General features: G+C 46.2%; 1 protein-coding gene across 4 annotated transcripts; it reads right to left on the reverse strand.

Moving 5' to 3' along the window:
- Positions 1–26984, reverse strand: mical1 (microtubule associated monooxygenase, calponin and LIM domain containing 1). 4 transcript variants are annotated; one of them, XM_048241301.1, is made up of 26 exons: positions 26741–26984; positions 26236–26331; positions 24902–25017; positions 22998–23273; positions 21469–21676; positions 21085–21192; positions 20634–20729; positions 20161–20316; positions 19398–19498; positions 18161–18418; positions 17306–17421; positions 16846–16972; positions 14817–14898; positions 14483–14633; positions 14050–14246; positions 11935–12041; positions 10707–10772; positions 9718–9937; positions 8716–8786; positions 6282–7149; positions 4471–4574; positions 3747–3851; positions 3082–3280; positions 2437–2527; positions 1883–1956; positions 1–1618 (listed from the first exon to the last, which is right to left on the reverse strand). In XM_048241301.1, the coding sequence occupies exons 4-26, from the start codon at positions 23253–23255 to the stop codon at positions 1413–1415; spliced, it is 3969 nt and encodes a 1322-aa protein (XP_048097258.1). In that variant the 5' UTR covers positions 23256–23273; positions 24902–25017; positions 26236–26331; positions 26741–26984; the 3' UTR covers positions 1–1412. The 4 variants fall into 4 exon arrangements, with proteins under 4 accessions (XP_048097258.1, XP_048097259.1, XP_048097257.1 ...); XM_048241302.1 differs by lacking the exon at positions 24902–25017 and having other exon boundaries at positions 4477–4574; XM_048241300.1 differs by lacking the exon at positions 24902–25017.
- Between the last annotated feature and the right edge of the window lie 556 nt (positions 26985–27540).

Here is a 27540-nt window from a genome sequence, read left to right on the forward strand (position 1 = left end):
CACATTTGCAGTTTTTTTATTGACATCCACAAAAATACAAAATACATATTTTCTTGAAATTGGTTGGAACATACTGGTCCCTCAATAAACCGGCTCTTCTTTCTTTCATACATATAGTGGCTTTTTTTAATTCTAGGAAAAGTTAGGCCTAACTATTGAGTTGGTTGCTTTAGTCATTGTTCCAATCCACCCCCTCATGGCTATCCATGAAGAGACAGATGTGTGTGTTTGTATTGAAATGGTGTGTGTGTGTATTTTTTTATGTTTGCATGGCCTATGTTTGGCTCCAAAAACACATTAGGATATAAAGCAATCCAATATTTATTAGTATTGTGTACTTGAAGCAGTCCCGGCTGCACATAGGCAACAATGAAAGGAAAAAAACAAACTAAAGAAACACAGCTTTCACAAGGGAATGTTCAGCCTCAAACTTTTGCTACATTTGTTACGAAGACAGCTCTACATGGCTACTGTGAACAGAGCAAGTGTAGCTCACCTTTGAGAACCATGTCTTTGATTGACCCTTGTTCTCCCGCAGAGTATTTCAGCACGTTTTGAATCTCCTGACTCAGGAACACTGTGGATGAGTGTGTATCTGCTTGGCAGCACACCACATTACATTTCTGCTCCAGCCCTGAGAACCACCATTCAACTGAGCAATACCAATGATGCATGCAAAATGTGCTCAAATGTCACAAGGAGTATATTAATGATAATAATAATGATAATATTAATAATCATTATAATAATAACCATAATAATTATAATAATAATGTCCTCAGCATATAACAATAATTACATTGACAAAATATTACATAATATTCTTCTGTGATTGTATTACACTCCAAAACTGGATAGCATAAATCTCTAAATATATCAAATATGACACATTGTAAATACTTTGAGTAATAAGGATATGAGCATCATCTCTAGGTAATTCTGTGCTTGGCTGAGGCCCACTAATGTGAGGAGAGTAGATAATGATTTTATGTACATTCATAATCTCATAATCACGTCAGCGCAGTGGCCACAGCACTGGCTCTCAGGGTGCTGACTCGGCAGAGAGAGAGAGAGAGAGAAAGAAAGGGAGACAGAGAGAAAGAATGCTGCTTCCCTTGAGTCTTTTAAGGCTAGGCAGTGAGGGCTCTGTGAGTGTGTGAGTGTGTGTGCCTCTATTTGTGGGTGTGTTTGCTTGTGTGTGATAATGTGCATGTACACGCAAGTGAAACGGAAATATTTTCAAAGTCTTTGGCTTTTCAAGTTCAAAAGTCTCATAATGACGGCGTGCATGAAAAAGTCTTGTGTATTAAACACATACGTGAGGAGTGTGTTTGTGAAGGCATGGTGTGTGTGTGTGTGTGTGTGTGTGTGTGTGTGTGTGTGTGTGTGTGTGTGTGTGATCTGGGGCCCCATTAGTCCCAGTGCATATGGGTGTTGGCGGTGGCGGTCGAGTGTCTCTTGGTCTCCAGCAGGGAGCTGGTGAGCTGGGGCTCGCTGAGCTCCTTCAGCCTCTTCTCCTCCAGGAAGGCCACCAGGGAGTTCCGCATGTCCACCACCTCCAGCATCTCTGCCAGCGCCCTCTCCTCCGCCTCACGCTCCTCAGCACTCTTCTCAGAGTCTGCTCCCACACACACACACACACACACACACACGTGCACACACACGCCACACCACGCGCGCGCCAAGACGCCACACACACACACGCATGCGCGACGACGCGACGCGCGCACGCGACGCACGCACGCACGCACACACACACACACACACACACACACACACACACACGCACACACACACACACACATTATCAAAACCACACATTATCAAAAGCCTTTCACTGTGTAAATTAGTATATTGCAGGGTATTAATCCGTTGTGCTCACCACTCATCTCCATGCAGCGTCTCAGCTCCAGCTCCAGCATGCTCTGCTTATCCTCCAGCTCCAGCTGGCGTGAGCTGCAGAGCACACACACACACACACACACACACACACACACACACACACACACACACAAGCACACACACACACAAATCAATTCCAATGCTCCCATTACATCCATCACACCAATGACTTACACCTCCATACTCATTTCATGGGTAGACCATGCTAGCACACAGTTTTTCAGCCCTTCAGTCTCTGATTAGCTTAGTTCCTACCTCACTTGATTGTTGAAATCAAATTCACAGTACAGGAAGTAAACACACCTAAAGCCTAAAGCTACTGCCATTCCCTTCAACACCAGCACATTACAAGTGAGCCATTTTCCTGAGCTCAAGTTACGAGGCTTGAAGAATACCACTTATTCACATACTGTATGTGCTAGTATTATTGACAGCCAATGAGGTTTAAATGTTATAATCGTATCTTTTTTCACATTCAGATAACGTTTACATTTATATTATGTAGCAGGATTCCGATTTTGTGGTCATACTTACGCCACCATGAGGTCAGACTCCTCAGATACTAGTGCGTTCTTCTGCTGGACAAGCTCGATCCACTGGCCGATCAGGTCCGAATCAGCTGAATCTACAGAGGACAGAGACGTGTTAGCCCCACAGGTTTATCCAAGAGTCCAATGGCAGAGAGGTGGAGACGTAACCTGACTCTCGCCAGATGAATTTCGTTCCGCCTAGCTCCACTCATCCATCTGGGATCGATCCATTGGAGAGGTGTTTCAGAAGGCTGGGCCTTATCAAAAATCCTTGCATACGATTTGGATAAGCCACTTGTCCGTCATCTATTGATGCTACTTCAACCACTCACATCGAAGACAACCCGTCACAGTAACAATGGTAATTGTTTGTGTTTTTTTTTTTTTTATTATTTGTTTCTTATAATTTAAAGTTTTTAAGTTTAACTTATTATTTCCCCCTTTCCATGTGAGAACAGTCTTACAGTCGCTTCTACGCTACGTTACATCTATGAAACTCCCACCCTGCATCCTGATTGGCTCTACCATACAATCTGGTATTGAAATCACTCTGAACGGAAGCGATCCCAGATGGATGTGAGTGGAGCTAGGCAGAACGAAATTCATCTGGCGAGAGTCAGGTTAGTGGAGACGTGCTGTCTGTAGAAACCTGGACGTGGTTCAGCTTGCTCGTGCAGTGGATGTAAGTGGTGTTGTGGTGTCTGATGGTGTGGTTGAGGGTGTAACAACGCCTGCTTGGTCTGTGGTGTGTCACCTGACTCCTCCCTGAGAGTTCTCTCCAGGTCAACTCCCTTCACCTCCAGGTCCTTAAACGTCACCTCAATCTCCTCCAGCCGTCTCTGGATCGACTGCACACACACACACACACACACACACACACACACACAGACAGAGTCAGCACAGCAGTTCATGCCACTTGGGAGCTAATGCTAATAAGTAATGATAGCTAATACTTTGTGGAACCACAGAGTTACTTTAGATGTGGAGTAGTGTAACAGTGTTTTTTAACTAATAGTTTGTGTTATTTATTTATTTATTTATTTATTTATTTATTTGTGTACGTGTTGTTTACCTGTTGTGCTACCTGTATGTTTACCTGGCTGCAAGACAAGTTTCCCTTAGGAGACAATAAACTGAAACTGAATTGAACTGAACTTCATGCTCTGTTGTGTGTGTCCAGTTCTAGATGCACATGCTCATGACCCTTGTCTGATGCTCATGTGTGCTGGTGGAGGTGACGGATGCATGTCCAGTGGACTGACCTGTGCTCATGTGTGCTGGTGGAGGTGACGGATGCATGTCCAGTGGACTGACCTGTGCTCTGTGGAAGCGCTGGATCTCACTCATCTTGGCCCGGCGCTCCAGCGTCCTCATCTTGCGCAGCTCCAACTTGTGCGCCTCCACCGGGTCAGAGGGGGCCTACAGGACAGAAGAACGGAGTGGACAAGAGAGGACAGGAGAGAGGAGAGGGCAGGAGAGAGGAGAGGAGAGGAGAGGAGAGGAGAGGAGAGAGGAGGAGAGGAGAGGAGAGAACAGGAGAAGAATGGAGAAAGGAGGAGTGGAGAGAGGAGAGGAGATGAGAGAGAAGTAGAGAGTGGAAAAAAGGAGAGGAATGGAGAGGAGATGAGAGATGAAAGTGGAAAGGAGGAGAGGAGAGTGGAGAAGAGAGGAGATGAGAGAGGAGAGGAGAGGAGAGGAATAGAGAGAGGAGTAGAGAGGAGAAGGGAGAGCACATGAGCATGGCCGTGAGTTGACCGGATGAGACATCATATGATAAGAGGCCACAGACAGGTCAGAACACAGCAGCTGTGGGATGGAACAAAGCTCACACTAGCCCTCCTGTTTAAATGAACTGACCACGGAAGAGTTGCCCACTCAGAGCTCTCTACAGGGGCACAGACTAATGGCTACCGATTAAATATGACAAAGTGCAGTAATATTCATTTCCAGGAGCTTCAGCATTTGAATATAATTAGTGCTGGGACCATGCAAAGGATATCCCTAACAGCCATGGAGGAAGCTGTTTGAGCAACTGTACCTGTACCTCCTGAAAATCAATGCTGTCTGAATACATGTCGAAGTCATCATCCTCATCATCACCATTCTCCTCTCCTGATGCATAGCTACTTGAATGAACTCCATCTGTGGGTGACAACATATAAAAAAGTTAAACAGATCCTAAAAAAACTACCCATTTACCCTATTAAAAATGTCAAAAATGCAGGATTTACTTGCCAGAATTCAAAGGCAGATCGAAATGGTTAACCGTCCTCTGGTTTTAATGATATCAGTGTTTCTACATATCGCCTTTAGCCTCCACCATCTAGGCCCAAACTGTTTACTGTTTGTTACTTCTGCTCCTCTGGAGAATGTCCTGCATCTCACACCTCACACTCTCTCAACTCATCTGTTCTGAGACACATCTCTTGCATCGCACAGAATTCACTCATCTTTCCCTAGTGCAGAGTAGATTGTCTCATTGTGATAATGCTTGCACAATCTCAAGAGGCATCCTATTCGTTATTAAACATAACCGCTGAATATATTATTTCACATGTTTTCATTTTAATAAGAAGGTTTGTTGTTTTACAGCCTAAGTGTTGCATTACCACCGCATTGACCAGTTAGTCAGCAATTAGTAAGCAACTAGCCTCTGGAGCTCGTCCTGTGGATATTAACCACTAGCCTGGTCCTACCAGACTCTCCTACATTTCATAATGTCCAGAGACTCTGGCCACTTCCCACTGCCAAGCGGTAACTCTGTACTTGAAGTTTAAAACTATTGGATCTGCCCAGAGCCACTCTGGATCTGCCATAACCAATCGCTAACGTTTGGTTGTGACGTATGTCTGGCTCATACTAGCACACAACCTCAACGTCATCGTTCTCAGCCAACCCCTCTGTTTTCTGATTGGTCAGGTAAAATCTGGCCTGAGAAAACCCGCGAATATACCGAAATCCCAGACGACGTACTGAAGGGAAATGAAAATTGAGTGGAAGTACGTAGGAGGGCGGAGCCAGGCTAATTAACCACTGGTCAGTGCATGGAATCAACGGTCTTAAGTCTGACTAGTTTGAGTGAATTCTGCCTCTTCAATGTGTGTGTGTGCGTGTGTATGTTGTTTAGGATGCGTAATGTGTGATGTGTGTGTGTGTGTGTATGTTGTTTAGGATGCGTAGTGTGTGATGTGTGTGTATGTTGTTTAGGATGCGTGATGTGTGTGTGTGTGTGTGTGTATGTTGTTTAGGATGCGTAGTGTGTGATGTGTGTGTGTGTATGTTGTTTAGGATGCGTAGTGTGTGATGTGTGTGTGTGTATGTTGTTTAGGATGCGTAATGTGTGATGTGTGTGTGTGTTGTTTAGGATGCGTAGTGTGTGATGTGTGTGTGTGTGTTGTTTGTTTAGGATGCGTAGTGTGTGATGCGTAGTGTGTGATGTGTGTGTGTGTGCTGTTTAGGATGCGTAGTGTGTGATGCGTAGTGTGTGATGTGTGTGTGTGTGTTGTTTAGGATCGTGATGTGTGTGTGTGTGTGTGTGTGTGTGTGTGTTTAGGATTTGTGGATCGTGTGTGTGTGTTTTAGGATCGTGATGCATGTGTGTGTGTGTGTGTGTTGTTTAGGATCGTGTTGTGTTAGGATCGTGTGTGTGTGTGTGTGTGTTGTGTGTTGTTTAGGATGCGTAGTGTGTGATGTGTGTGTGTGTGTGTGTGTGTGTTGTTTAGGATGCGTAGTGTGTGATGTGTGTGTGTGTGTGTGTTGTTTAGGATGCGTAGTGTGTGATGTGTAGTGTGTGATGTGTGTGTGTGTGTGTGTGTTGTTTAGGATGCGTAGTGTGTGTGCACAACTGACCAGCTCCCCCCACGTGGACGCTGAGACGGTGGTGCTGGCCGAGCCGCGGGGACGACAGGTTCCAGGGGGAGAACTTGGAGCGCACGCGACCGCCTTGCTGGCTTCCGTTGGCGCCTCCGCCGGGCGGCTCGGTCTTCCTCCGGACGCAGCGGCGGTTGCGCTGCTCCCGCACGTGGCTCCCCGGCCGGCCCGCGCTCCAGAAGCTCTCCTCCTGCTGACCGGCCCCCTCCGCCCCTCCGTCCACGCGCTTGGAGGAGGAGGAGGACGAGGCCGATGAGGAGGCCGGCGTCTCCGAGTCCGAGTCCTGGCTGTAGCTCAGGCTGCCCAGCTGACTGCGCTCCTCGTCCGACAGCTGCAGCTTCCGCAGCTTTGCGGTTTCGGACCTGGGGGAGGCGCTGTCCGCTCCGTTCGCACTTCTGGTTTCTGACCTGGGGGAGGCGCTGTCCGCTCCGTTCGCACGTCCATTCTCAGCTTGACCGCTGGGGGTCTCGCTAGAGAGCTCCTCCTCCTCCTCCTTCACAGCCTCAGGCTTTGTCTGGCGTTGGTCCAGGGGGGGTGAGGGCTTGGTAGGGAATGCCGGAAGATGGACGGTGCGTGGCTTTGGCGTGGGGGGGGACTGGGGTTGGCGCGCGTGTGCCCCGCGTGGAGCGGGCACGGGGCTGGCACTGGCGGAGTCCTCTGATGCCGCTTTGTGCCCAGGCAGCTTGGACGGCCTGTGCGGGGAGGCCTTCTTGGGGACAGGGTGAGGATCAGGTGACCGCTCTGCCACAGCAGAGTCTGCCGAGGCAGGTGCTGGATCAGACTTGTTCACCTCACTCTTCCAGTACACCTCCTCATCACTGCCCTCTCCACTCGAGGCTGAGTCATCCTGGATGGGAAACAACAAACAGGAAATGATGCACTACTTGGGAATGACAAGGACCGCCCCCGTGGCTACTTTGTTTTTCCCACAGCGAGTGTTCATGTGCTTTGCCGTCGGAATGTGTGACAAACACGGATGCCACAACAAAGGTTAAAACATACACTCACTAATCCTAAATCTGTATAAACAACTGTATTTGCTTAAAATATAGTGTAAGATGCTAGTGAAAGAAAGATATGCAGCTTTCAAGTGACAAAAATGGGAAATTCCCAAGTTCACATTAAAACTGTTGGACATGAAGGCCACATGGACTACAAACGAACTACAAGCGTGGCGACAAAAGTGATGGCGAGCCCCTAACTGGGCAACTCTGTTAGCAAAATCTAGCCCCAGTTTCCGACCTCTGACTCACACATTACGTGACGTGAATGATGCGGAATGATGATGTTTTCACTGGGAAAAAGGTTTTTACGAAGCCCATGAATGCTAGGTCAGTCCTAAGCTCTGAGCTCAATGTCACGGGGTCAATGTCACCTGACCTTACACGAGTAATAGGGCTGAACAATGTGGAGAAAATATCTAAAAGTTGGTGCTTGTTCATCATGTTGCATCAAGAAGTAGCAAAATACTCCCAAATAATCAGTGTCGTAACCTGCTTGATTAATTGCGGTCTGATTTGCTAATGGCACTACTTCAAATTGAGATTAAAAATGGATTCAGTCTTTCAGCCCTAACTAGCGGTGATCAAACAGCGCATGTGATGATTAGTTAGGATGGTAGCATGTGTCTGACTGCTGAGAGTCTCAGGAAGACTACAGTATGTAATGCTGCCCTGTACACCCAGTGTGTGTGTGTGTGTGTGTGTGTGTGTGTGTGTGTGTGTGTGTGTGAAAGAGAGCCTCAGGAAGACTATGTAATGCTGCCCTGTACACCCAGTGTGTGTGTGTGTGTGTGTGTAAGTAAGAGAGCCTCAGAAAGACTACAGTATGTAATGCTGCCCTGTGCACCCAGTTCCTGAGTGTGTTTGTAACCTGAGAAGGGCTGGGGGGTTATCTGAGAAGGGCTGGGGGCTGCTCCTGCCTGCAGAGCACTGAGAGCCAGAGATGACCTCTCAAAACACACACACACACAGAGCGCACATAACACAAGCCAAGTCTACCTACTCCTGCATACAAGCAGTGTGTGGTGTCCATGCATTACAGTACCTCTCCACTACAACACAAGACGTAAACACATACAGTACTCCAACACACAATATGATGCCACAAGACGTAAACACATACAGTACTCCAACACACAATATGATGCCACAATCAGCTGCTGACAAGTGGATGGTGCAGAGATAATCACGGCAGTGACAGAGCTGTATTTTTATCCCCATGATGCATTTGGATAGAGCTGTGATTACAGCAGCTGTAGGAAACTACACTGAGCCTGAGTGTGTGTATTTGTGTGTGTGTGTGTGTGTGTGACATACTTGTCTGGACTATACATCTGTGTTTACCTTTCATCTAATTCAGGTGCCTGTGTGTGTGTGTGTGTGTGTGTGTGTGTGTGTGTGTGTGTGTGTACCTCAGAGTGTGTGGACAGATTCCTGTGGCCCAGTTCCATTTCCTCAGAGTGCAGCTCACAGTAGAACCTTCCTGCAGATACGCCAAACACAACACCGTTTACAACAACTCCCTCTTCCTCCTCCACACACACACACGCACACACACACACGCACACACACGCACACGCACACACACGCACACGCACACACACACGCACACACACACGCACGCGCACACACACACACGCACACACACACACACACAGAAACAGAAACAGACACACACACACAGACATACACACACAGACACACACACACAAACACACACAGTTTGTGATGCCATTGCTCTTGTTAAACTTGGGGTACTTTAAGCCGGGCTGTGCATCCATTTTTTATTGTGCAGCTGAATAATTGAGCCCCTCCTCTCTGTGGAGAGTCAGAGGCCCAGCAGCCTCCTCAGGACTGACTACAGGTACCACAGCTGCAAGAGTCTCAGGACACACACACACACACACACACACACACACACAGTCAGAGGGCCAGCAGTCTCCTCAGGACTGACTACAGGTAGAGCAGCTGTAAGAGTCTCAACGGACACAAACACACAAACAACACCACACGCTACAGGCCTACACATTCACCTCACAACACTACCACATCCACAAGACAAAATGGAAAGAACAGGTCTACTCTAAAAGGCCTAGTTCAAATATATACATCTCTTCTGCTATTTTATTCATTGACACTACATGCAACACTAAAGGTGCTAACATGAGCAAATATATACATATAATTAATAAAATGTCAACAAGAACATATACATATTTAATACACGTGTAATGTATGATGAAAACCTTGGTGAATCATCATCACACATGAACACGATGCCAAGGTGGGTATCGTCCTTAGCCAAAGCCAAACCATGTGCAAATGATTATATCCTTGTCTAAGGCCATGTTGGCCTGCTCTACCTATTTGTGCTTAGCTCCAATCAGGGCTTGGGATGTGGGGTGAGAACTGACCGGTGCTCTGGTGGTGCGAGTAGCCTCCCTGCCTGAGAGTGGCGCTGCAGTGGTGGCAGGTGAAGCAGCTGCGATGGAAGAACTTGCCCTCAGCGCTCTCTCGCTCCAGCACATACAGCCGCTGGCCACAGAAGTAGCACACCTCGCTGTCCAGGGGGGCCTCGGGCGAGTCAGGGGCCCCGGGCGTCACCGTGACAACAGGGGTCACGGGGGTCACAGCCTGCGCAGGACAGAGCAGAGACGAACACAGAGCACTTTACAGACAGCAGTGGGCAGAGTGAGAACAGAGTTGTAGACTCCTGATGGACATCGCTGACCACACAAACGCAGAGAATGGGGGGGCATTCAGCAGACTGGTTCAGGAGAGCCAATGGTCACTTCCCAGGACTGTGGTGTTGCAGCACTGCTTCACTGGTCTCCCTTTTCCAGGGCTTCAATCTATTACACATGTCTGTCATCGCGGCTATGTTCTGGGCGAATGGTTCACTTACCTTTCTTACGTGAGTGTGAGTGTGTGTGTGAGTGAGGAAGTGTGTGTGAGTGTGAGAGAGAGAGAGAGAGAGAGAGAGAGAGAGAGAGAGAGAGAGATAGAGAGATAGATAGATAGATAGATAGATAGATAGATAGATAGAGAGAGAGAGAGAATAAAATCTTTGTGCATCTAGAGAGAGGGCGATGTAGAGAGAGAAGAGCAGGTGTGTGAGCTGTGTGTGTCCATCAGGCTGCACCTGCCTCCTAGTGTGAGGGGAGGGGAGGAACACTCTCTGGAGTTGGACATACACACACACACACTCAGAGTGCTGATCAGGACAACACAGGATGACGCACTACCAAATAAAATTCACAGGTCAGTGGGAAAACACTGCAAAGGTGATAGCACACACACACACACACACACACACACACACACACGCGCACACGCACACGCACACGCACACGCACACACACACGTTAGCCAGATCCCAGTGTGAGATGAGGGGGGAACTCACCTCCTCCTCCTCGCCCTCCTCCTTCCTCATCCTCAGAGTCCTCTTCCTCTCTGCAGCCAGGCTGTCCTGTGGAGCAGGAGTCACATGAGCGCAGATGCCTCAGGGCGTTACGCAACGCCCCGGCAGAGAGGGCTCAAAATAAACAACGACTTAGCCCACCGCCAAGCCACTTACAACACCACGGTGCTCATCATCAGCAGCATCTGTTCAGAGGGAGGCTCCTCATTGGCCATATGCTCGCACCTGGGGCGTCTTATTGGCTGCGGTCACGTACAGGGCTCGTGATGGCAAAATTTCACGGGTGGTTTTTACAGAGGGGCTTTTGTTGGACTCATGGTTGTTAAAGAGGCCAGTGCTGTTGACGGGGCTTCCACAGAGTACAGGCAGCTTTTATGCTGCTTGGAGAGGAATGGGGGGGGCGATCGCAAGTTTCACCTCAAAACTAGAAATAAACAGGATGTTTATGTCCTGCAACGTGGACCTTCAACGCTCCCACTGGCACCATAAAACATTTATTATTATATTAGAAGAGCGATTTCACAGCCATGGTTGTGCCGCTTAAGGCGACCCAAGGACATGAATTGTTGTGTTAAATAATTGATCCACGCTATATATCCATGGCACGGCACCACAAAAGGCCTCCTAAAGAAGCAGGCTGCAGCGTGAGATCGCTGGGCCACCTGCTCCTCAGCAGATAAGGGGCCCAGGGCCTGGGCTGAGCGTGATGCGCGTTAGGAAGATCAAAACCCCACAGCCTCTTTGTTCTGCCGAGTGAGCGCGAGGCGAGCAGTGAGCTACACCAGGCTAGCGGCAGCGCTCAGGCGTCTCTTGGAGCACAACATCAGGCTAGCGGCAGCGCTCAGGTGTCTCTCGGAGCACAACATCAGGCTAGCGGCAGCGCTCAGGCGTCTCTCGGAGCACAACGCCCGCTCTGCTCTTGCTCCTGCTACAGCACCTCAGCGTCTCCCAGTGTACGGCGCTCACAGGCGTTGCATAATGCAGCTTGGAAACGGTTAACTGCCTACCTGCACTCAGCGTAACCTCATTCTGCTCCATAGGAAAACACAGCCTTTTTATTTACATTCCAACTATTAACAGCAGAGCTGTGTGTGTGTGTATGTGTGTGTGTGTGTGTGTGTGTTTGTGTTTGCGTGTATGTGTGTTTGTATGTGTTAATGTGTGTGTGTGTGTTTGTGTGTTTGTGTGTGTGTGTAGTATGTGCTGATACCTTGCGGCGCTGCAGGGAGTTGTGTTTCAGCTTGTTCAGGAAACTGATGGCAGATCGGGCAGCGGACAGGGAAACTGGCTTGGAGGGCGCCAACTGACTGATTTCATCTACAACACAAACATACACACACACACACACAGGTTCTTATCTTCTGTAGACCTCAATCCCAGACCACAAACAATGGGATATTTAGTATATTTCCTCATTGCAATTTCAATGACAAAACCCAATAGGCCTCCAGGAGGCCATGGCAAGAGCAAACACAAAAGCAAGCATGGCAATTCCAGCATGAGCCACGTCAACAGGAAATGGGATTCACAGTATCATTATCTTTGAAACATCAGGGGATCAGGACTGACTTCAATAGCAATTTTACTAAACATATCCCACAAAACCCCAAACAAACTAAATCAAAACTATTTACATAAAAAACAGATTTGTGTGTGTGTGTTTGCGTGTGTGTGTGTGCGTGAGTGTGTGTGTTTGGTGTTTATGTGTGTGTGCAGATGTATTACGTGTTTAATTGGCAACTCTTGCGCTCTCAACACAGTTAAATATGCTGCTAACTCATTTCCAGCGCACTGCAATCAATAGCCACGGTCCTCCTCCCAGTAAGCACACACTCACACTCACTCAGCAATCAGGTACTTCACACACACACACACACACACACACACACACACACACACACAGAGAGAGAGAGAGACCCCTCTAAACACATACATGACAAGCCTCTGTGACTGACAGCCTGTGCTAGGTGTCGTGTTTACAGTATGATGACGCCGCCCCCCTCTCTCTTGCTAGCAACACACTACCTGCCCTGCCCAGTCTTCATAGCAATCCAGAAAAACACACACACACACACCCTTTTCAGTCAATCATACCTGCTTATGGGAGCCGCGCTGGTATGCCTTCCCCTGAGCACGGCACCGGAGTGTGTGTGAGTGTGTGTGATGTGTGTGCGCGAGCTGCAGCAGCCGAGTGATGCTCTCCCGCCCCCGCCCCACGCAGCATGTCGCCTGTGCCCAGCGCTTCCTACTAGATGAGGCTCGCTGAAGCTTCTGAGCACGACCCCACACCCAGGCGCTCTCTCTCCCCCCTCCCTCTCCCTCTCTCTCGCTCTCTCTCTCTGCCTCGCAGCGCTCAGCTGAGCCCATGGACCAGCCCCCACCAAACACCAGGTGCATGATGGGAAGGGTTCTTAAAGGGCCAGCCATGCTGCACTGTGTTCCCCTACACAACACACACACGTCACTTGAGCATTTATTTACCAAAAGCCAGAGAGCCTGGAGTCATTATTTAATAAGGCATATCCATTTGTATACCTTGTGCCTAACCATTTCTTTCATTATTTCTACCTCGTGTGGTATTTATTTCCAAACGACAAAAACTGGGAAGTGTTGAATGTGAAATTATATGAATACTATATGTGTATAAAATGGGTACAAATCATTCATTTGAACAGCTTGCACAGAAAATACTGCACAGAAAATTATTTATCTCACAACAAATCTAGCAATTGTCATTTTTCATCGATTAGATTTCAAAATAAAAGGCATTTCTAGTGACACTGTGCCGGATGCTGTCATTCTAAATCTTTAATAAGTTCAAAGCCATCTGGGAACCCTGCATTAGATGTGGTTTGAGATGTCACTAAAATGCTAAATACTAAAAAGAGCTCGAAAAGTAGAAGGAAAGTGTAAAAATACGCTGTAAACGCTTTAAGGCCCCAGCTGTGGCGCGACTGGCTGGGGAACCTGCACCGTACGCCGGCGACCTGGGTTCGATTCCCGCCGCGTGGTCCTTTCCGGATCCCACCCAGACTCTCTCTCCCACTCGCTTCCTGTCATTTTTCACTGTCCTATCATTAAAGGCATAAAAAGCCCAAAAAATATATACTTTAAAAAAATAAATAAAAAAAAACACTTCAAAACCAGATCTGGTGTAAAGGCCCAATTAGTGACCACAGAAGACAATAACCTCACTGAACGTCTCTTTCACACCTCGTCTGCAAGTCAGTGTCTTAGAATGGTCATTTAATGGTCATAGAATGATTGATAGAATGGTCATAGAATGATTGATAGAATGGTCATGTCTAGTAGCAGCTAGGCGTACCTGTGGGAGGCGCTTGTTTGGAGAAGGCACTGTGGACCTGAGAGAGGTACAGCATCATGGACAGCTGGTCGATCTGGACGCAGCTAGCCATGTCAGCCCCAGACATGATTGGGGCAATGCCCAGCTCTCTCTGCAGGACGTCGAACGCCAGCTGGTTATTGTAGGCTGCATTGGACTCATCCAGGGAGGAAAAGTTCCTGTGGAGCAACATGCAGCAAACATGCACACATACATGCACACAACACACACACACACACACACACACACACACACACACGCACACAACACACACACACACACACACAACACACAAGCAACACACACACACACACACATGCACACACACACACACACATACATGAGGTCTCAGACAAAGTGATGTCCAGATAGTGGGTGAGTGTTGCTGCGTAGACGGAGGTTTATGGGGACTCACATGAGCTCTGGTCTGAAGCGGTGGATGAGGGCACACAGGGCCAGGCCTGACCTCCACGACTCCTTCATGTCCTTCACCTTCACCCGCTTGTACCCGCTTGTGTTGCGCTGGCACCATTTCAGCAAGTTCACCAAAGTGGCACTACCCGACTCTGCCAACACACATCAACAACATGTTTTGTGCTGTGTGAGTGGAACCCTAGCTGACCCAGTGTACTGAGCATGTGTTTTCACACTGTATATGCACAGGCTGTAGGTGACAGACATTCTTTATCTCTTTCTCTTCTCTCTCTGTGTGTGTGTGTGTGTGTGTGTGTGTGTGTGTGTGTGTGTACCATTGCGGAGGCGAGTCGTTTGCTTCAGCGTTCTCTTGCGGCTGTCATCTGTGAGGTCTTCACGATCATAGAGATGCTGTACCTAACATTTCCGTGCACACACACACACACACACATACACACACACACATACACACACACACACACACATTTGTTAGGCAGTATTAGACAATGGATTAATATTATAATAAACAATATGCTGTTGCTGATTCATTTCGCAAGTAGCAGAAGTGGCCTCGCTCTACCTGTAGGTGAGGAGGATGTTGATATAAAAACAAAGAACAAGGGAATAGTGATGCAACATTAGTGAACCTGAATAGTGATGCAATATTAGTGAACCTGCTCCAGATAAAGAACAAGGGAATAGTGATGCAATATTAGTGAACCTGAATAGTGATGCAATATTAGTGAACCTGCTCCAGATAAAGAACAAGGGAATAGTGATGCAATATTAGTGAACCTGCTCCAGATAAAGAACAAGGGAATAGTGATGCAATATTAGTGAACCTGAATAGTGATGCAATATTAGTGAACCTGCTCCAGATAAAGAACAAGGGAATAGTGATGCCTGAATAGTGATGCAACCTGCTCCAGATAAAGAACAAGGAATAGTGATGCAATATTAGTGAACCTGAATAGTGATGCAATATTAGTGAACCTGCTCCAGATAAAGAACAAGGGAATAGTGATGCAATATTAGTGAACCTGATCCAATAAAGAACAAGGGAATAGTGATGCAATATTAGTGAACCTGCTCCAGATAAAGAACAAGGGAATAGTGATGCAATATTAGTGAACCTGCTCCAGATAAAGAAAAAGGGAATAGTGATGCAACATTAGTGAACCTGCTCCAGATAAAGAACAAGGGAATAGTGATGCAATATTAGTGAACCTGCTCCAGATAAAGAAAAAAGGGAATAGTGATGCAACATTAGTGAACCTGCTCCAGATAAAGAACAAGGGAATAGTAGGCAGGCCCACGGCTAGCACAGTAAGGGTGAGGATCCCATTCACAATCCAATATTATTACAATACGTTTCAGTATTACAGCATTATAACAGTATTGATCTACAGTATCACAGCACAAAACCCAAATAAATAAATAAATAAATACATACAATGCAAACTGCGTTATAATTCCAGACAATAATCATAAAAGGCCTATTTTGATGGAATGCCTGCTCACTGCCAATTCTAATCGTATTTCATGAATATTACACTCTATCAAGAACCCCAGATGCAGACTGAAGACGTTGTGTAAATCCAGCCCTGTGTTTTCTCTTCTTGGGCCTGTCTGCTTTGTGTTGTTTGAGCCCAGTGGGCCGGTGTGCCCGGCTTCCTAACTGACCTGCTGGGATATCAAAAGTGCTACTGGCTATGGAATTCCCTCGCCATCACACAATGATATCTAGTTTTGTCTTATGCATTTCAATCCATTTACTTAAACTCACATTAGACTTTTCCTTCTTACCGCACTTATTCCACACTTTTGAGTATTCATATTTATGTTAAGAATTAACTTAATTAGAAGTATTGCACAAGAAGACTAGTATTGCACTTTGCAAGTAGGCTGGCAAGATGATTTCTGCTGTCAGGTGAATTCTATCTGAAGGAATTGCATGTGAGACTCTATGGCTAGCAGACCTAGAGACTTTAAGGTTTGGACTTGGTCACTTGGGAATTTTAAATATCCTATGACCTAGTTATTTGGGATGCAGCATCATTGTTGTTGGTGACACATATGACTTGTGCCAAAACATATCATTAATCAGTTGATTCAGTTCACTTGTGGACCATCAAGATGGGACAATCTGATCTGAGAATAAAAAAAAAATCTTATTTTAAAAATGAGGTTTGCAATGTGACCGTACCTATGCGCCATTTGTTTCCAAAAGTATTCACACCTTGTCGAAGCATGTGTGAGTGTGTGCGCAGTAACGCAGGAGTGTGTGCGTAAAGCAACGGAGTGGAGCGCAGGTCGCAGAGGGAGTGTGGCAACGCAGGAGTGTGGGTTTGGTTGTCTCTGTACCTGGTTGGGTGAGATGGTGCTTGTGTTGATGTTGGGGTAGCGGGTGGAGGGGTTGAGGCTGTAGTTGGCATAGTTCTTGTTGGTATTCTCTGGACTGGTTTGAGACAGCCGCTTGTAGACGCTCTCTCTGACAGACATGAGACACAGAGAACATGGCCTTCATCCATCTCCAGAGGGCTTTTTGTCACTAAGTGAAACTATGCATGAATGTGACTACAATGAAACTATGCATGGATGTGACTACAATGAAACTATGCATGGATGTACAGTACATGGTGGGTGCAAAAGGGACAGGATGTATGCATTTTGCATTGCTTCACAAGTGTGTGTGTGTGTGAGAGAGAGAGTGTGTGTGTGTGTGTGAGAGAGAGAGTGTGTGTATGAGAGAGAGAGTGTGTGTATGAGAGTCTGTGTGTGTGTGTGTGTGTGTGTGTGTGATAAAGAGGGGGTGCTTCTTCACCTCTCTGCAAGGACCTGAAGGGGAGGCACTCCCTTTCCCCAGCTCCTCACCATCCACGCTGTGTCAAATGATGCAAGAAACCCACGGGCTACACCTGTTCCTAAGGGCCAGAATGGCTGTGTGCGCGCACACACACACACACACACACACACACACAGAGAGGGAGGACAGAAAAACAACAGCGAGACCAATAAGGTGAGAGGAATAAAGTGCATACTGATATGTGGCTGTGTTGAGCTACAGTATGCCATCACATGATGGGGTTTATGAGTGTGAACAGACTTGAGTGTGATATAATGTATTTGCATGTGTGTACGATACAATCTATTACCGTTAAACTGTAGCTCAAGTCCATCATGAAGTGTAGCGTTTCATTTTTTAATGGTAGTATTTCTCTGCTGTTGCTCAATAATAGGTCTACTTATTTGCCCTTTGTGATGAATTTGTTCCTTGTTCTGGCTTGAAATGAAAGACTGAAATGGCCTCGCTACCTAGTTTAGAGGTGTATTCTTAGCACACCATGTGCAACACACTGACCACGGAGCATGCCCTCTGAAACACCAGATTCAATCTGCAGCAGTCCTTATTTGGCATCATAATATATACAGGCCTTACAAGTCACTTACAGCTGAGCAGAGGGCTGACACGTTCATGTCACTAGATAAGAGAAGACCTCATTTAAGAGACCTCATTTCAATAAGCAAAGTTAAAACACTCCAATGTGCCATTATGCATTTTCATAAAAGCGCCAAGGATAATGCAAATATGTAAAAAAATGGGACCTCTGCTGATTGCCACCCCTGATCTGTGTGTGTGTGTGTGTGTGTGTGTGTATGTGTGTGTGTGTTTAAGTACCTCTACCAAACAATCCCCCACCAGGGCCATCAACAGCCTCTTGCCCTTCCTCTCCCTGACAAGTGAGGCGTTCTCTGCACGATGCATGCACGTGAAGTCAAACATGGCCACGTCTGGCCGGTTGGCATGGTTACGGGCAAACTCCAGGTCGGGCAGAAGGTTGCCGGTGGAGAAATCAGCTGCCTCATATGCATAGCGCATCAGAGCCTCCTGACACACATTGCTCGGAGCCAACAACTGCTCAGCATCACTGTAGTCCTGAGAGACAGACAAAGGATCAAGAGAGACGTGAGGAACACCACATTTAGCTGTGAGCTCTGCTTTAATCTTGTTGACATTCTCAAACAAACTGCACAAATTAATTAAATGCAAACGAACGCACAGAGGGACTAAAGCTGTGATAAAGTAGCTCTGACTTCATTTCAAGTGTTCTGTTAAAAATATGGTGACTCATCTGGCCTCAGAAGTTCTCAAAGCCCAGAATGTATGAATATTCTTAAGCACAATCAACTTTGTGTTATTTATATTACCCAGCAGTCTTCCAAAGGAAGTTATGGAAATCCTAATGTGTACCTAAAGCCTCTTGACTGGATCTGACAGAAGTCAATCTAAAACAGCATAGCCCTGACATAGCTTCAGGCTCTTCTGCTGGAGTTAGTTTCCAACAGTTCAGAGCCAAACATCAATAAGATGATCATAAAAACAGATAACGTGAATTCTTGCCATTATTTGACAAGACCAGAACAGTGAGCATGTGAATTCTTCAGTGAACATGTGAATACTTTGTCATTATTTGACAAAACCAGAAGTACCGGTATGTTCAAGGCTAATTGAACCTACATAAAAATCATGAGCCAAAGCCATGTGAGTGAAAGAAAGCGAAAGATAGAAATCACAGTCATGCACACATACCTACACACACCTACATGCATCTCCTCCACATTAATATCATTGACAACACACACACACATTGACACACACACACACACACACACACACCAGTTGAATGATGCATGATGTTCTGTCCTTGTAACTACTAACTACCGGTACCTCTATTAGAAATGCTTCAGCAAAATAATGTTTATTTTTGTCATGCCAATAAAGCTCTACTGAATTGAATTTAACTGAAAGAAGGAAAGATTGATAAAGAGAAACAATGAATGAAAGCCAGAGAGGGAGAGAGAGAGAGAGAGAGAGAGAGAGAGAGAGAGAGAGAGATGGTGTATGTTGTCGTTACCTGTTTGATGACACCTTTCTTTAGCAGACTCTTCTTTTTGGCCGTCATCACAAAGTAATGTGTATCATCTTTGTAGTAAACTATGTTCTCAAGATCAATACCTGAAGCATGGATAAGAATAGCATTAGAGGTTATAGTGTATCTGTGAGTGTGTGTGTGTGTGTGTGTATGCATGTGTGTGTGGATATATATGCTGTGTGACATCATATGGCTGACCTGTGTGTGTGAGTGTGATTGTGTGTGTGTGTGTGTGTGTGTGTCTGTGTGTTGATACTGTATATGTACCGTGTGTGACAACATATGGCTGGTCTGTGTGTGTGTTGATATATATGCCACGTGTGACATCATATGGCTGGTCTGTCTGTCTGTGTGTGTGTGTGTGGATATATATGCCGTTTATGACATTGTGTGGCTGGTCGGTGTGTGTGTGTGGATATGCCATGTGTGACATCGTATGGGTGGTCTGTGTGTGTGTGTGTGTGTGTGTGGATACATATGCCGTGTGTGACATCCTATGGCTGGTTTGTGTGTGTGTGTGTGTGTGTGTGTGTGTGTGTGTGTGTGTGTGTGTGCATGTGTGTGTGGATATATATGCTGTGTGACATCATATGGCTTACCTGTGTGTGTGAGTGTGATTGTGTGTGTGTGTGTGTGTGTGTGTGTGTCTGTGTGTTGATACTGTATATATACCGTGTGTGACATCCTATGGCTGGTCTGTGTGTGTGTGTGTGTCATGGTACTGCTGGTCTGCGTGTGTGCCCACCCATCTCTGAGTGCAGGTCCTGGAAGAACTTCTGGTTGTAGATGCGAGCCACACCGCTGATCTCCTGCACCTGGGCCTCGGCACGCGTGTGGCGGTTGATGAAGTTGGCTGTGATGCCGATGGCCAGCTTCCCTCGAAGCTCTTTCCTCTGGAAACCTACGGGACAGACCGCTGCGTCACATCACAAGAGCAACCACAGAAGGCTCTACTGCACATGACCATGGCTGTGGCGCTGTCTCAGCGTGTTACTGTAGCCCGTGGACATCAAATGAACGACAAACTTTTTTGTTGGTGAAGCAGGAGATTACAGAAAACAAGGGACCTCAAGAGGAGCGTATGAAGAGACGGGAGAGAAAGAGAGTGGATGAGAGAAGATGAGACGAGAGGAAGACTGATGAGAAGAGACAAGCAGAGCAGTGAGGAGTTTTTGGGAATTCTGTGAAAGATGAGAGATAAGGGAGAAAAGAGCTCACCCTCTGGGACATAGCGCCCCCCTCCTGCAGAAATAAAAACATCAAACTGGAAATCAGCAGCGGGGTGGCCTGCAGGAGACAACTGAGCTCTCCATCCTGGGAGAGGGAGAGAGAGAGAGAGGGAGAGAGAGGGAAGGAGGGAGAGAGAGAGAGAGAGAGAGAGAGAGAGAGAGAGAGAGAAAGAAGGAGGAGAAAAGAGAGAGACAGAGAGAGAGGGGGGGGGGAGAAAAAGAGAGACAAAATGTGAGGAGGGAAAGAGAGAAAAGTGACTGAGTTAGAAAAACACTCACTGAGGTAGATTAAGCCGCCATAACCCATTCAAACCTGATGGCCTTTTTAAACATTTGAAGTTCTGTTTCCATTTTAAAAGGACCTACATGAAATTAAAAACAGGCGCTCAGACTACTAATCCAGGCTCTGAGAGCAACCGAGGCCCAGACAGGAGACCTACCTGAGTTCCCTGACGGCTCCTTTAGACCCCTAAACTCCACACCTGTGTGCACCTCCACGCCCAGCAACAGAGCCACCTTCAGCAGGATCAGCTGCAGCTGCCGTATGCCTACACACACAGAGACAGAGTCCTATGCGTCAGGATGAACATCAGGCATCAACTCAGAATCAGTCACTCTGCTTCTGCTGACTTTGTAGCCTGGGATGTTATCCACATGCAAGATAGGAGACCTATAGAAAGGCCGTGTTTCTGACTATGGCCATGTTTCTGCCCTTCTCACTATGCCCAGATGCTGGGTTAAAGGGTAGAACTCACTGATGTGGTTAAAGGGTTAAAGGGTAGAACTCACTGATGTGGTCCAGGGTTAAAGGGTAGAACACTCACTGATGTGGTCCAGGGCTCCGGTGGCGAATTTGCCGTAGAACTTCTTGGCGGCCAGCTCTCTGAGGTCGACGATGGTGAAGGGCCAGAGGTGGAGCACGTTGTTCCTGGAAAAGGCCTCCCTCTTCTCTAGCACCACCACCTGAGCTCCCAGCAGAGCCAGCTCCACCGCCGTGCGCAAGCCACACGGCCCTGCTCCCAGCACCAGGCACTGCAGGAGCCAGAAGAGGAGGAGGAGGAGGTGGAGGAGGAAGAGGAGGAGGAAGAAGAGGAGGAGGAGGAGGAGGTGGAGGAGGAGGAAGAGGAGGAGGAGGAGGGAGGTGGAGGAAGAGGAGGTGGAGGAGGAGGAGGTGGAGGAGGAAGAGGGGAGGAGGAAGAGGAGGAGGAGGTGGAGGAGGAAGAGGAGGAGGAGGAGGAGGAGGAAGAGGAAGGAGGAGGTGGAGGAGGAAGAGGAAGTGGAGGGGGGGAGGAGGAGGTGGAGGAGGAAGAGGAGGAAGAGGAGGTGGAGGAAGAGGAGGAGGAGGAGGAGGTGGAGGAGAAAGAAGTGGAGGAGGAAGAGGAAGAGGAGGGGGAGGAGGAGGAGGAGGAGGAGGAGGAAGAGGAGGTGGAGGAAGAGGAGGAGGAGGTGGAGGAGGAAGAGGAGGAAGAGGAAGAGGAGGAAGGGAGGAGGAGGAGGAGGAGGAGGAGGAGGGGAGGAGGTGGAGGAGGAGGAGGAGGAGGAGGAAGTGGAGGAGGAAGAGGAGGAGGAGGAGGAAGGGGAGGAGGAAGGGGAGGAGGAAGAGGAGGAGGAGGAGGTGGAGGAAGAGGAAGACATGGACAGGGAGGAGAAGCAGAGGAAAAGGAAAGGGAGGCATCAAATACTCACTGAAGAGGCATTTCAAAAACTCACTATATCAAATACTCACTGAAGAGGCATATCAAAAACTCACTATATCAAAAACTCACTATATCAAATACTCACTATATCAAATACTCACTGAAGAGGCATATCAAATACTCACTATATCAAATACTCACTGAAGAGGCATATCAAATACTCACTATATCAAAAACTCACTGAAGAGGCATCTCAAATACTCACTATATCAAATACTCACTATATCAAATACTCACTGAAGAGGCATCTCAAATACTCACTATATCAAATACTCACTATATCAAATACTCACTGAAGAGGCATCTCAAATACTCACTATATCAAATACTCACTGAAGAGGCATATCAAATACTCACAATATCAAATACTCACTGAAGAGGCATCTCAAATACTCACTATATCAAATACTCACTGAAGAGGCATATCAAAAACTCACTATATCAAAAACTCACTATATCAAATACTCACTATATCAAATACTCACTATATCAAATACTCACTATATCAAATACTCACTGAAGAGGCATATCAAAAACTCACTGAAGAGGCATATCAAATAAGGATCACTCAAATACTCACTGAAGAGGCCTATCAAATACTCACTGAAGAGGAAATGAGATTTTCTTCTCGGCACTTTGGCGCTGAGTGGACATACCTTGTTCTTGGAGCATGCCTGGCCTTGCATGTAGTCGGAATGGGCAGCCCGCTTGTCCAGTTTTACCCATAATGCCTTGGCCTTCCAGTAGTTCAGCCTGTCTTTGAGTTTGCCGTAAAAGTGCTTGTAGTCGCGTGGATCCACCTCCAGGTGGCGGCACAACTCAGAAAAGCTCCCCAGGACTTCCTTGCAGGTGTCGGCCTGGATGAAGCTGTCGAACAGGGCGTGCGCAGGACTGGCTTTATCTGCCTCTGCCATGCTGCTGCCGGCCACAGGCTGTTAGGGCACACACAGCCATTAAGGAGGGAAGTTGGGAAACATCAAAGCCAAGACTAACATTAGCCAAGACAAGTACATCATGAAAACAATATGACGAAATGCAGGCTACAGCAGGCAATCTGTTCCCGGAGAGTAAGCGGCAATGAGTAGCTTCCACTATAATCAATGGAACTGGCTACACCAGATGTGGCAGTGGCACATTCGTAGACCAGTAGAAAGTACACCAGTCTTCTAAAACAAATTTTTTTAGTTTTCAAAGGATTTTAGTTTTCAAAGGATTTTAGTTTTCAAAGGATTTTAGTAAAAAGTGAAATGGACTTAAACATGATAGCATATGTATTGGTGTGCACGACAGCACTCAACACTGTGGCTCATTGCGATGTGAACGTGCATTTAGCACAAGCAGAGCAGTCGGTTGAGCTGAGATGATGTGTCACTGATAAACTGATGCCACTTCCCTCATGCAGGAGAAAAGGTTCATGAGAGGCTATTAAAACACTATGGCAGATGTTGATCAAATATTTATTTTGGCAAGACAACATTTTGCCTGGTCACAAATAAAGGACGCTAGAAGATCTATTTAAAGTATGGTGATGTGATGCATGGTAAAGCATGATGTTTGGTACTCGGTTATTTGACAATTACGTGCTTGATGGGGTAAAAACGATGGGTCAGATGTGTAAACTGTGACGTTTATTCCTTGGATTTATTACTTTTATTGAGTAGAGATAAAAGTAGAGCATGAGATGATGTTGAAAAGAGGAAAGCATATTGTATGAATTATTCTCTATGTTATAGGAAATGAAATTCATGCCCTTTGAAAGATATCTGTACATGAATGTACACTACCACACATACTGACACCATTCTCCCTCACACAAAAAAAAAAACAACTCCCAGAACCCTCTAGGTGGTTTAAGCTGAATGGAACACCCACTCCAGGCTCATTGTCTGACCCAATGTGCCCTGTCCTGCCCTGCCACTGCTCTGTTTACCCTAAACACCTTTCATACTGATTTGGTCAGTGAACGACCTAAGCAGGAGTGGATTTATTTTTAATACAACCACACTAACGTAACACATTTGGAGCTGACCAGGCATAGTTTGTCTAATTTAATGATGCAGTTCTTCCCATTGAGGTCTTTCAGATTGACTTTTTGACATTTGGAAGTGATCTGTAGTCTACAGGAAGGCCTGCTACAGTAGCAGAGACTCCTTATTTGAATATGATAAAATCAAGTTTCAGTAGCTCCATTTCTCACTGAGACCACTTTAGCCTTAAACCCCTTCTCTACAGTTTTGCAGCAGACTCATTTGCACTTCCTGGAAAATAACTGTCAGTACAGTGTGGAGCACAAGTCACACTCACACTCACACACACACACACACACACACACAGTCACACCCACACACACACTCACACTCACACAGGAGCCACCCACTCATTTAGCAGCTGCCGACCTGATGCACAAACATCACGAGACTGGGAAAGTCCCAACGGTAGCATCTGAGTGATCTCAACACTTTATTGGTCTTCCTCAGCATGGCACCACAGGGCCCTTAAGCCAGTGGTTTGTATGCCAATTAAAGTCACATGCAGGCAATTAGTAAGGAATGAAACATACCTTGCTACATGCATAACCTTCTGGCTTTCAGTCATGCATAGCCATTTGTGCGTGAGAATGCACTTTTGTGTGGATTTCAGCGAGCGTCGATAGGCAATCAGCATCTGTGCCTGTTCCTGTCACACAGGATGGGTGGTTACATCATGTCTATAAGAGGCTTTGACATTTTGACACTTTTGTTGTCACTGAGCCTTGGCCACTCCGTAGCTTCAGATAGCCTCAGGCTCACTGCCTAATTAGCCCACACTCATTAGTGTGTCTCTGACCGTAAATGGCCGGTGCTGCAGGTGGTGCCCCAGTGTGCTGTAGAGTCCCCCTGCCCTCCGACTGTCTGAGCAGGCAGCAGCCTGGACACTAGTGTCCTCTAGCCAGCAGCTGTCCTTGCCATATCAGTCACCCTAGCCTCTCTCTCATCCTACGAAAGAAAAGATTGATCTTTCCTCTTCTCTTCCCTGTGACGGCTTACCCATCAGGCCACATGCCAGCTTTGCCAGGGGCATGGGATTGGATGGGGCTTCACACCAGAATCACAGATGACACAATATTTTTTGTTTCATTCTGCACTTCTGTAATTTGCACTAGTTGTTTTCCATGATATGACAAATGCGTCCCGAATATCTGGGGCCAATTGATCTGCTTTTGCAGGAAATCTATCATACTCATGGCACACTTTCCACCCCTCAACACACACACACACACAAACACACGCACACGCACACGCACACACACAACAGATAGACAAAGAGAGACAGAGAGAGAGAGAAAAGAGAGAGTATGTTTTGAGTCAACTAATCAATTACAAACTTAAGTTATCAAACCTCATTACTGACACTGACAAACTATTTCATCTGATGTGACTTGACACTTGATGAATAATTTGACCCCTTGGTTGAAACAGAAAGTAGGACTAACTGAGTGTATGTGTCTGAACACAGAACAGTTGCCTTATCATTTACATAGACTATCCCATCTGTTTCTCTGACCTTCCACGTCGCTGCACCAGATCAGTCTGTTGTTACACTGTTGCCTCAGGGTAGTATTTTGCAAAAGAGGTACAGCCTTCTGAGCACATTGCAGCAACAATATAATGGCAGCATAACATCCTGACCATATTATCTACAGGAAATGACTGTGATGACGCTGAACATAGCATCAACTACAGACTCTTAACCACATGCAGTACAAGAAGCACTTCTGAAATATTAGCGCACTGCATTTTGAAGAGCCTGCATCAAATCAAGTACTTGTACAATTTACAACTTACAGAGCGAATCATAGGAGAGCCAGACATTTCTGGTGTCATGCTTGCCTCTGGAAGGGAAGCTCTGACTCACCTGACAGTGATGCTTGTTATTCTGTGTCCAAGGTTGCAGTTAGGCTACATGTCTAGTGCCACCGCTGGATGAATAGACTTATTGAGCTGTTTGAGACTGTGAATAATGCAGTAAGTTAATGTTAACAGGCGAAATTGTCCGATGTATTACAGTGTGTAACACAAATAACAGCAACTGGTGGCATGGAACATGTAACCAGCCAGCCAACTCCAATCAATCCACTCTTCATCAGACTTTCCAATGCAGTCTCGAAAAAAAATGCAGGTCGACACATTTGTAAAAAATAAGTAACTAACAAGGTAATGTATCCAACTCGTAGCATGTCGTAACTTGCTGAATGGCTTCTCTCGTTCTCAAGTCGTTCTTGTTCTTGTGTGTTCATAGATAAACCACGACATCGTTTTTTTTAAAGTTGTACAGTTATTTTGATTTTTGATAAGGCCTATTTATTATCATTTGAAGTTGAAGCATAACTAGAATTCGTTAAAAAAAAGGATAAGCTTACCTCTCTTAAAAAGTTGTAAAGGAGAAAAGACGCGCTGCTGCCTGTCTCAGCTTGCTGTGTTGACTTATGTTATAGGAATATCACCTGTGGCACCACTACTACTACCAAACCCCTCTTCCGGGGTATTTTCTCTCTACGCTTTTTTTATGGCAATGACATCATCTTATGATTAAGGTTACATTTAGATATGTTTTCGTCTTATTAATAACATGTATAATGAATGCTGAAAATGAGTAGGTTATACAACATAAAAAACAGTTTGTAAAACGTAGCCTACAACGCATTTGTAGGCTACAAAGCCCATGGGCTCGCTCACACAGTGTGGCAGCATTCTTACAGCTAACAAAAAAGACAAATGCTTCATGTGTTTTCTGGTAACCACTAAATATGTTCTCTCCCACACACCGCCTCTTAAATTCTTAACATAAGCTACACAAAACATACGCCATGGATACAGACAATACAATTGCCACTCTTACACAAAGGAGTACGCATACAATAGCCTAAGAACACACCTGTGAGCGCGCACCGATTTATCTACAGTGAACTATTTGCACTTGGGGGTGTAACCTAATCACTCACTGTTCTTTAGAAATATGAGACAGCACTTTACACTCCGTTGTTGGCTAACTTTAGGCTTTTTTCCTTTTTTTGAAATCAGTTTTTCCGTAAATTGTTTGGCTAATAGCTTATAGATAAAGGCGCAGTGGAGTGGAAGCTTATATTTTAACGATCAATAGAAAATCAGGATTAGATTTGTTTTCTTATATTTCAGGTAAGTGTAGTCTAACTAACCACCA

This window comes from Alosa alosa, chromosome 4, assembly GCF_017589495.1.
Source record: "Alosa alosa isolate M-15738 ecotype Scorff River chromosome 4, AALO_Geno_1.1, whole genome shotgun sequence".
Lineage (NCBI taxonomy): Eukaryota > Metazoa > Chordata > Actinopteri > Clupeiformes > Clupeidae > Alosa > Alosa alosa.

Coding starts and splice junctions, on each gene's coding strand:
- mical1 (XM_048241300.1), bottom strand. CDS start 23,255: ATGGCAGAGGCAGATAAAGCCAGTCCTGCGCACGCCCTGTTCGACAGC. Junction 9,938..10,706: donor AGGAGGGCGAGGAGGAGGAG/GTGAGTTCCCCC, acceptor TGTCCTGCGCAG/GCTGTGACCCCCGTGACCCC. Junction 3,281..3,746: donor AGCGCTTCCACAGAGCACAG/GTCAGTCCACTG, acceptor GTGTGTGTGCAG/TCGATCCAGAGACGGCTGGA.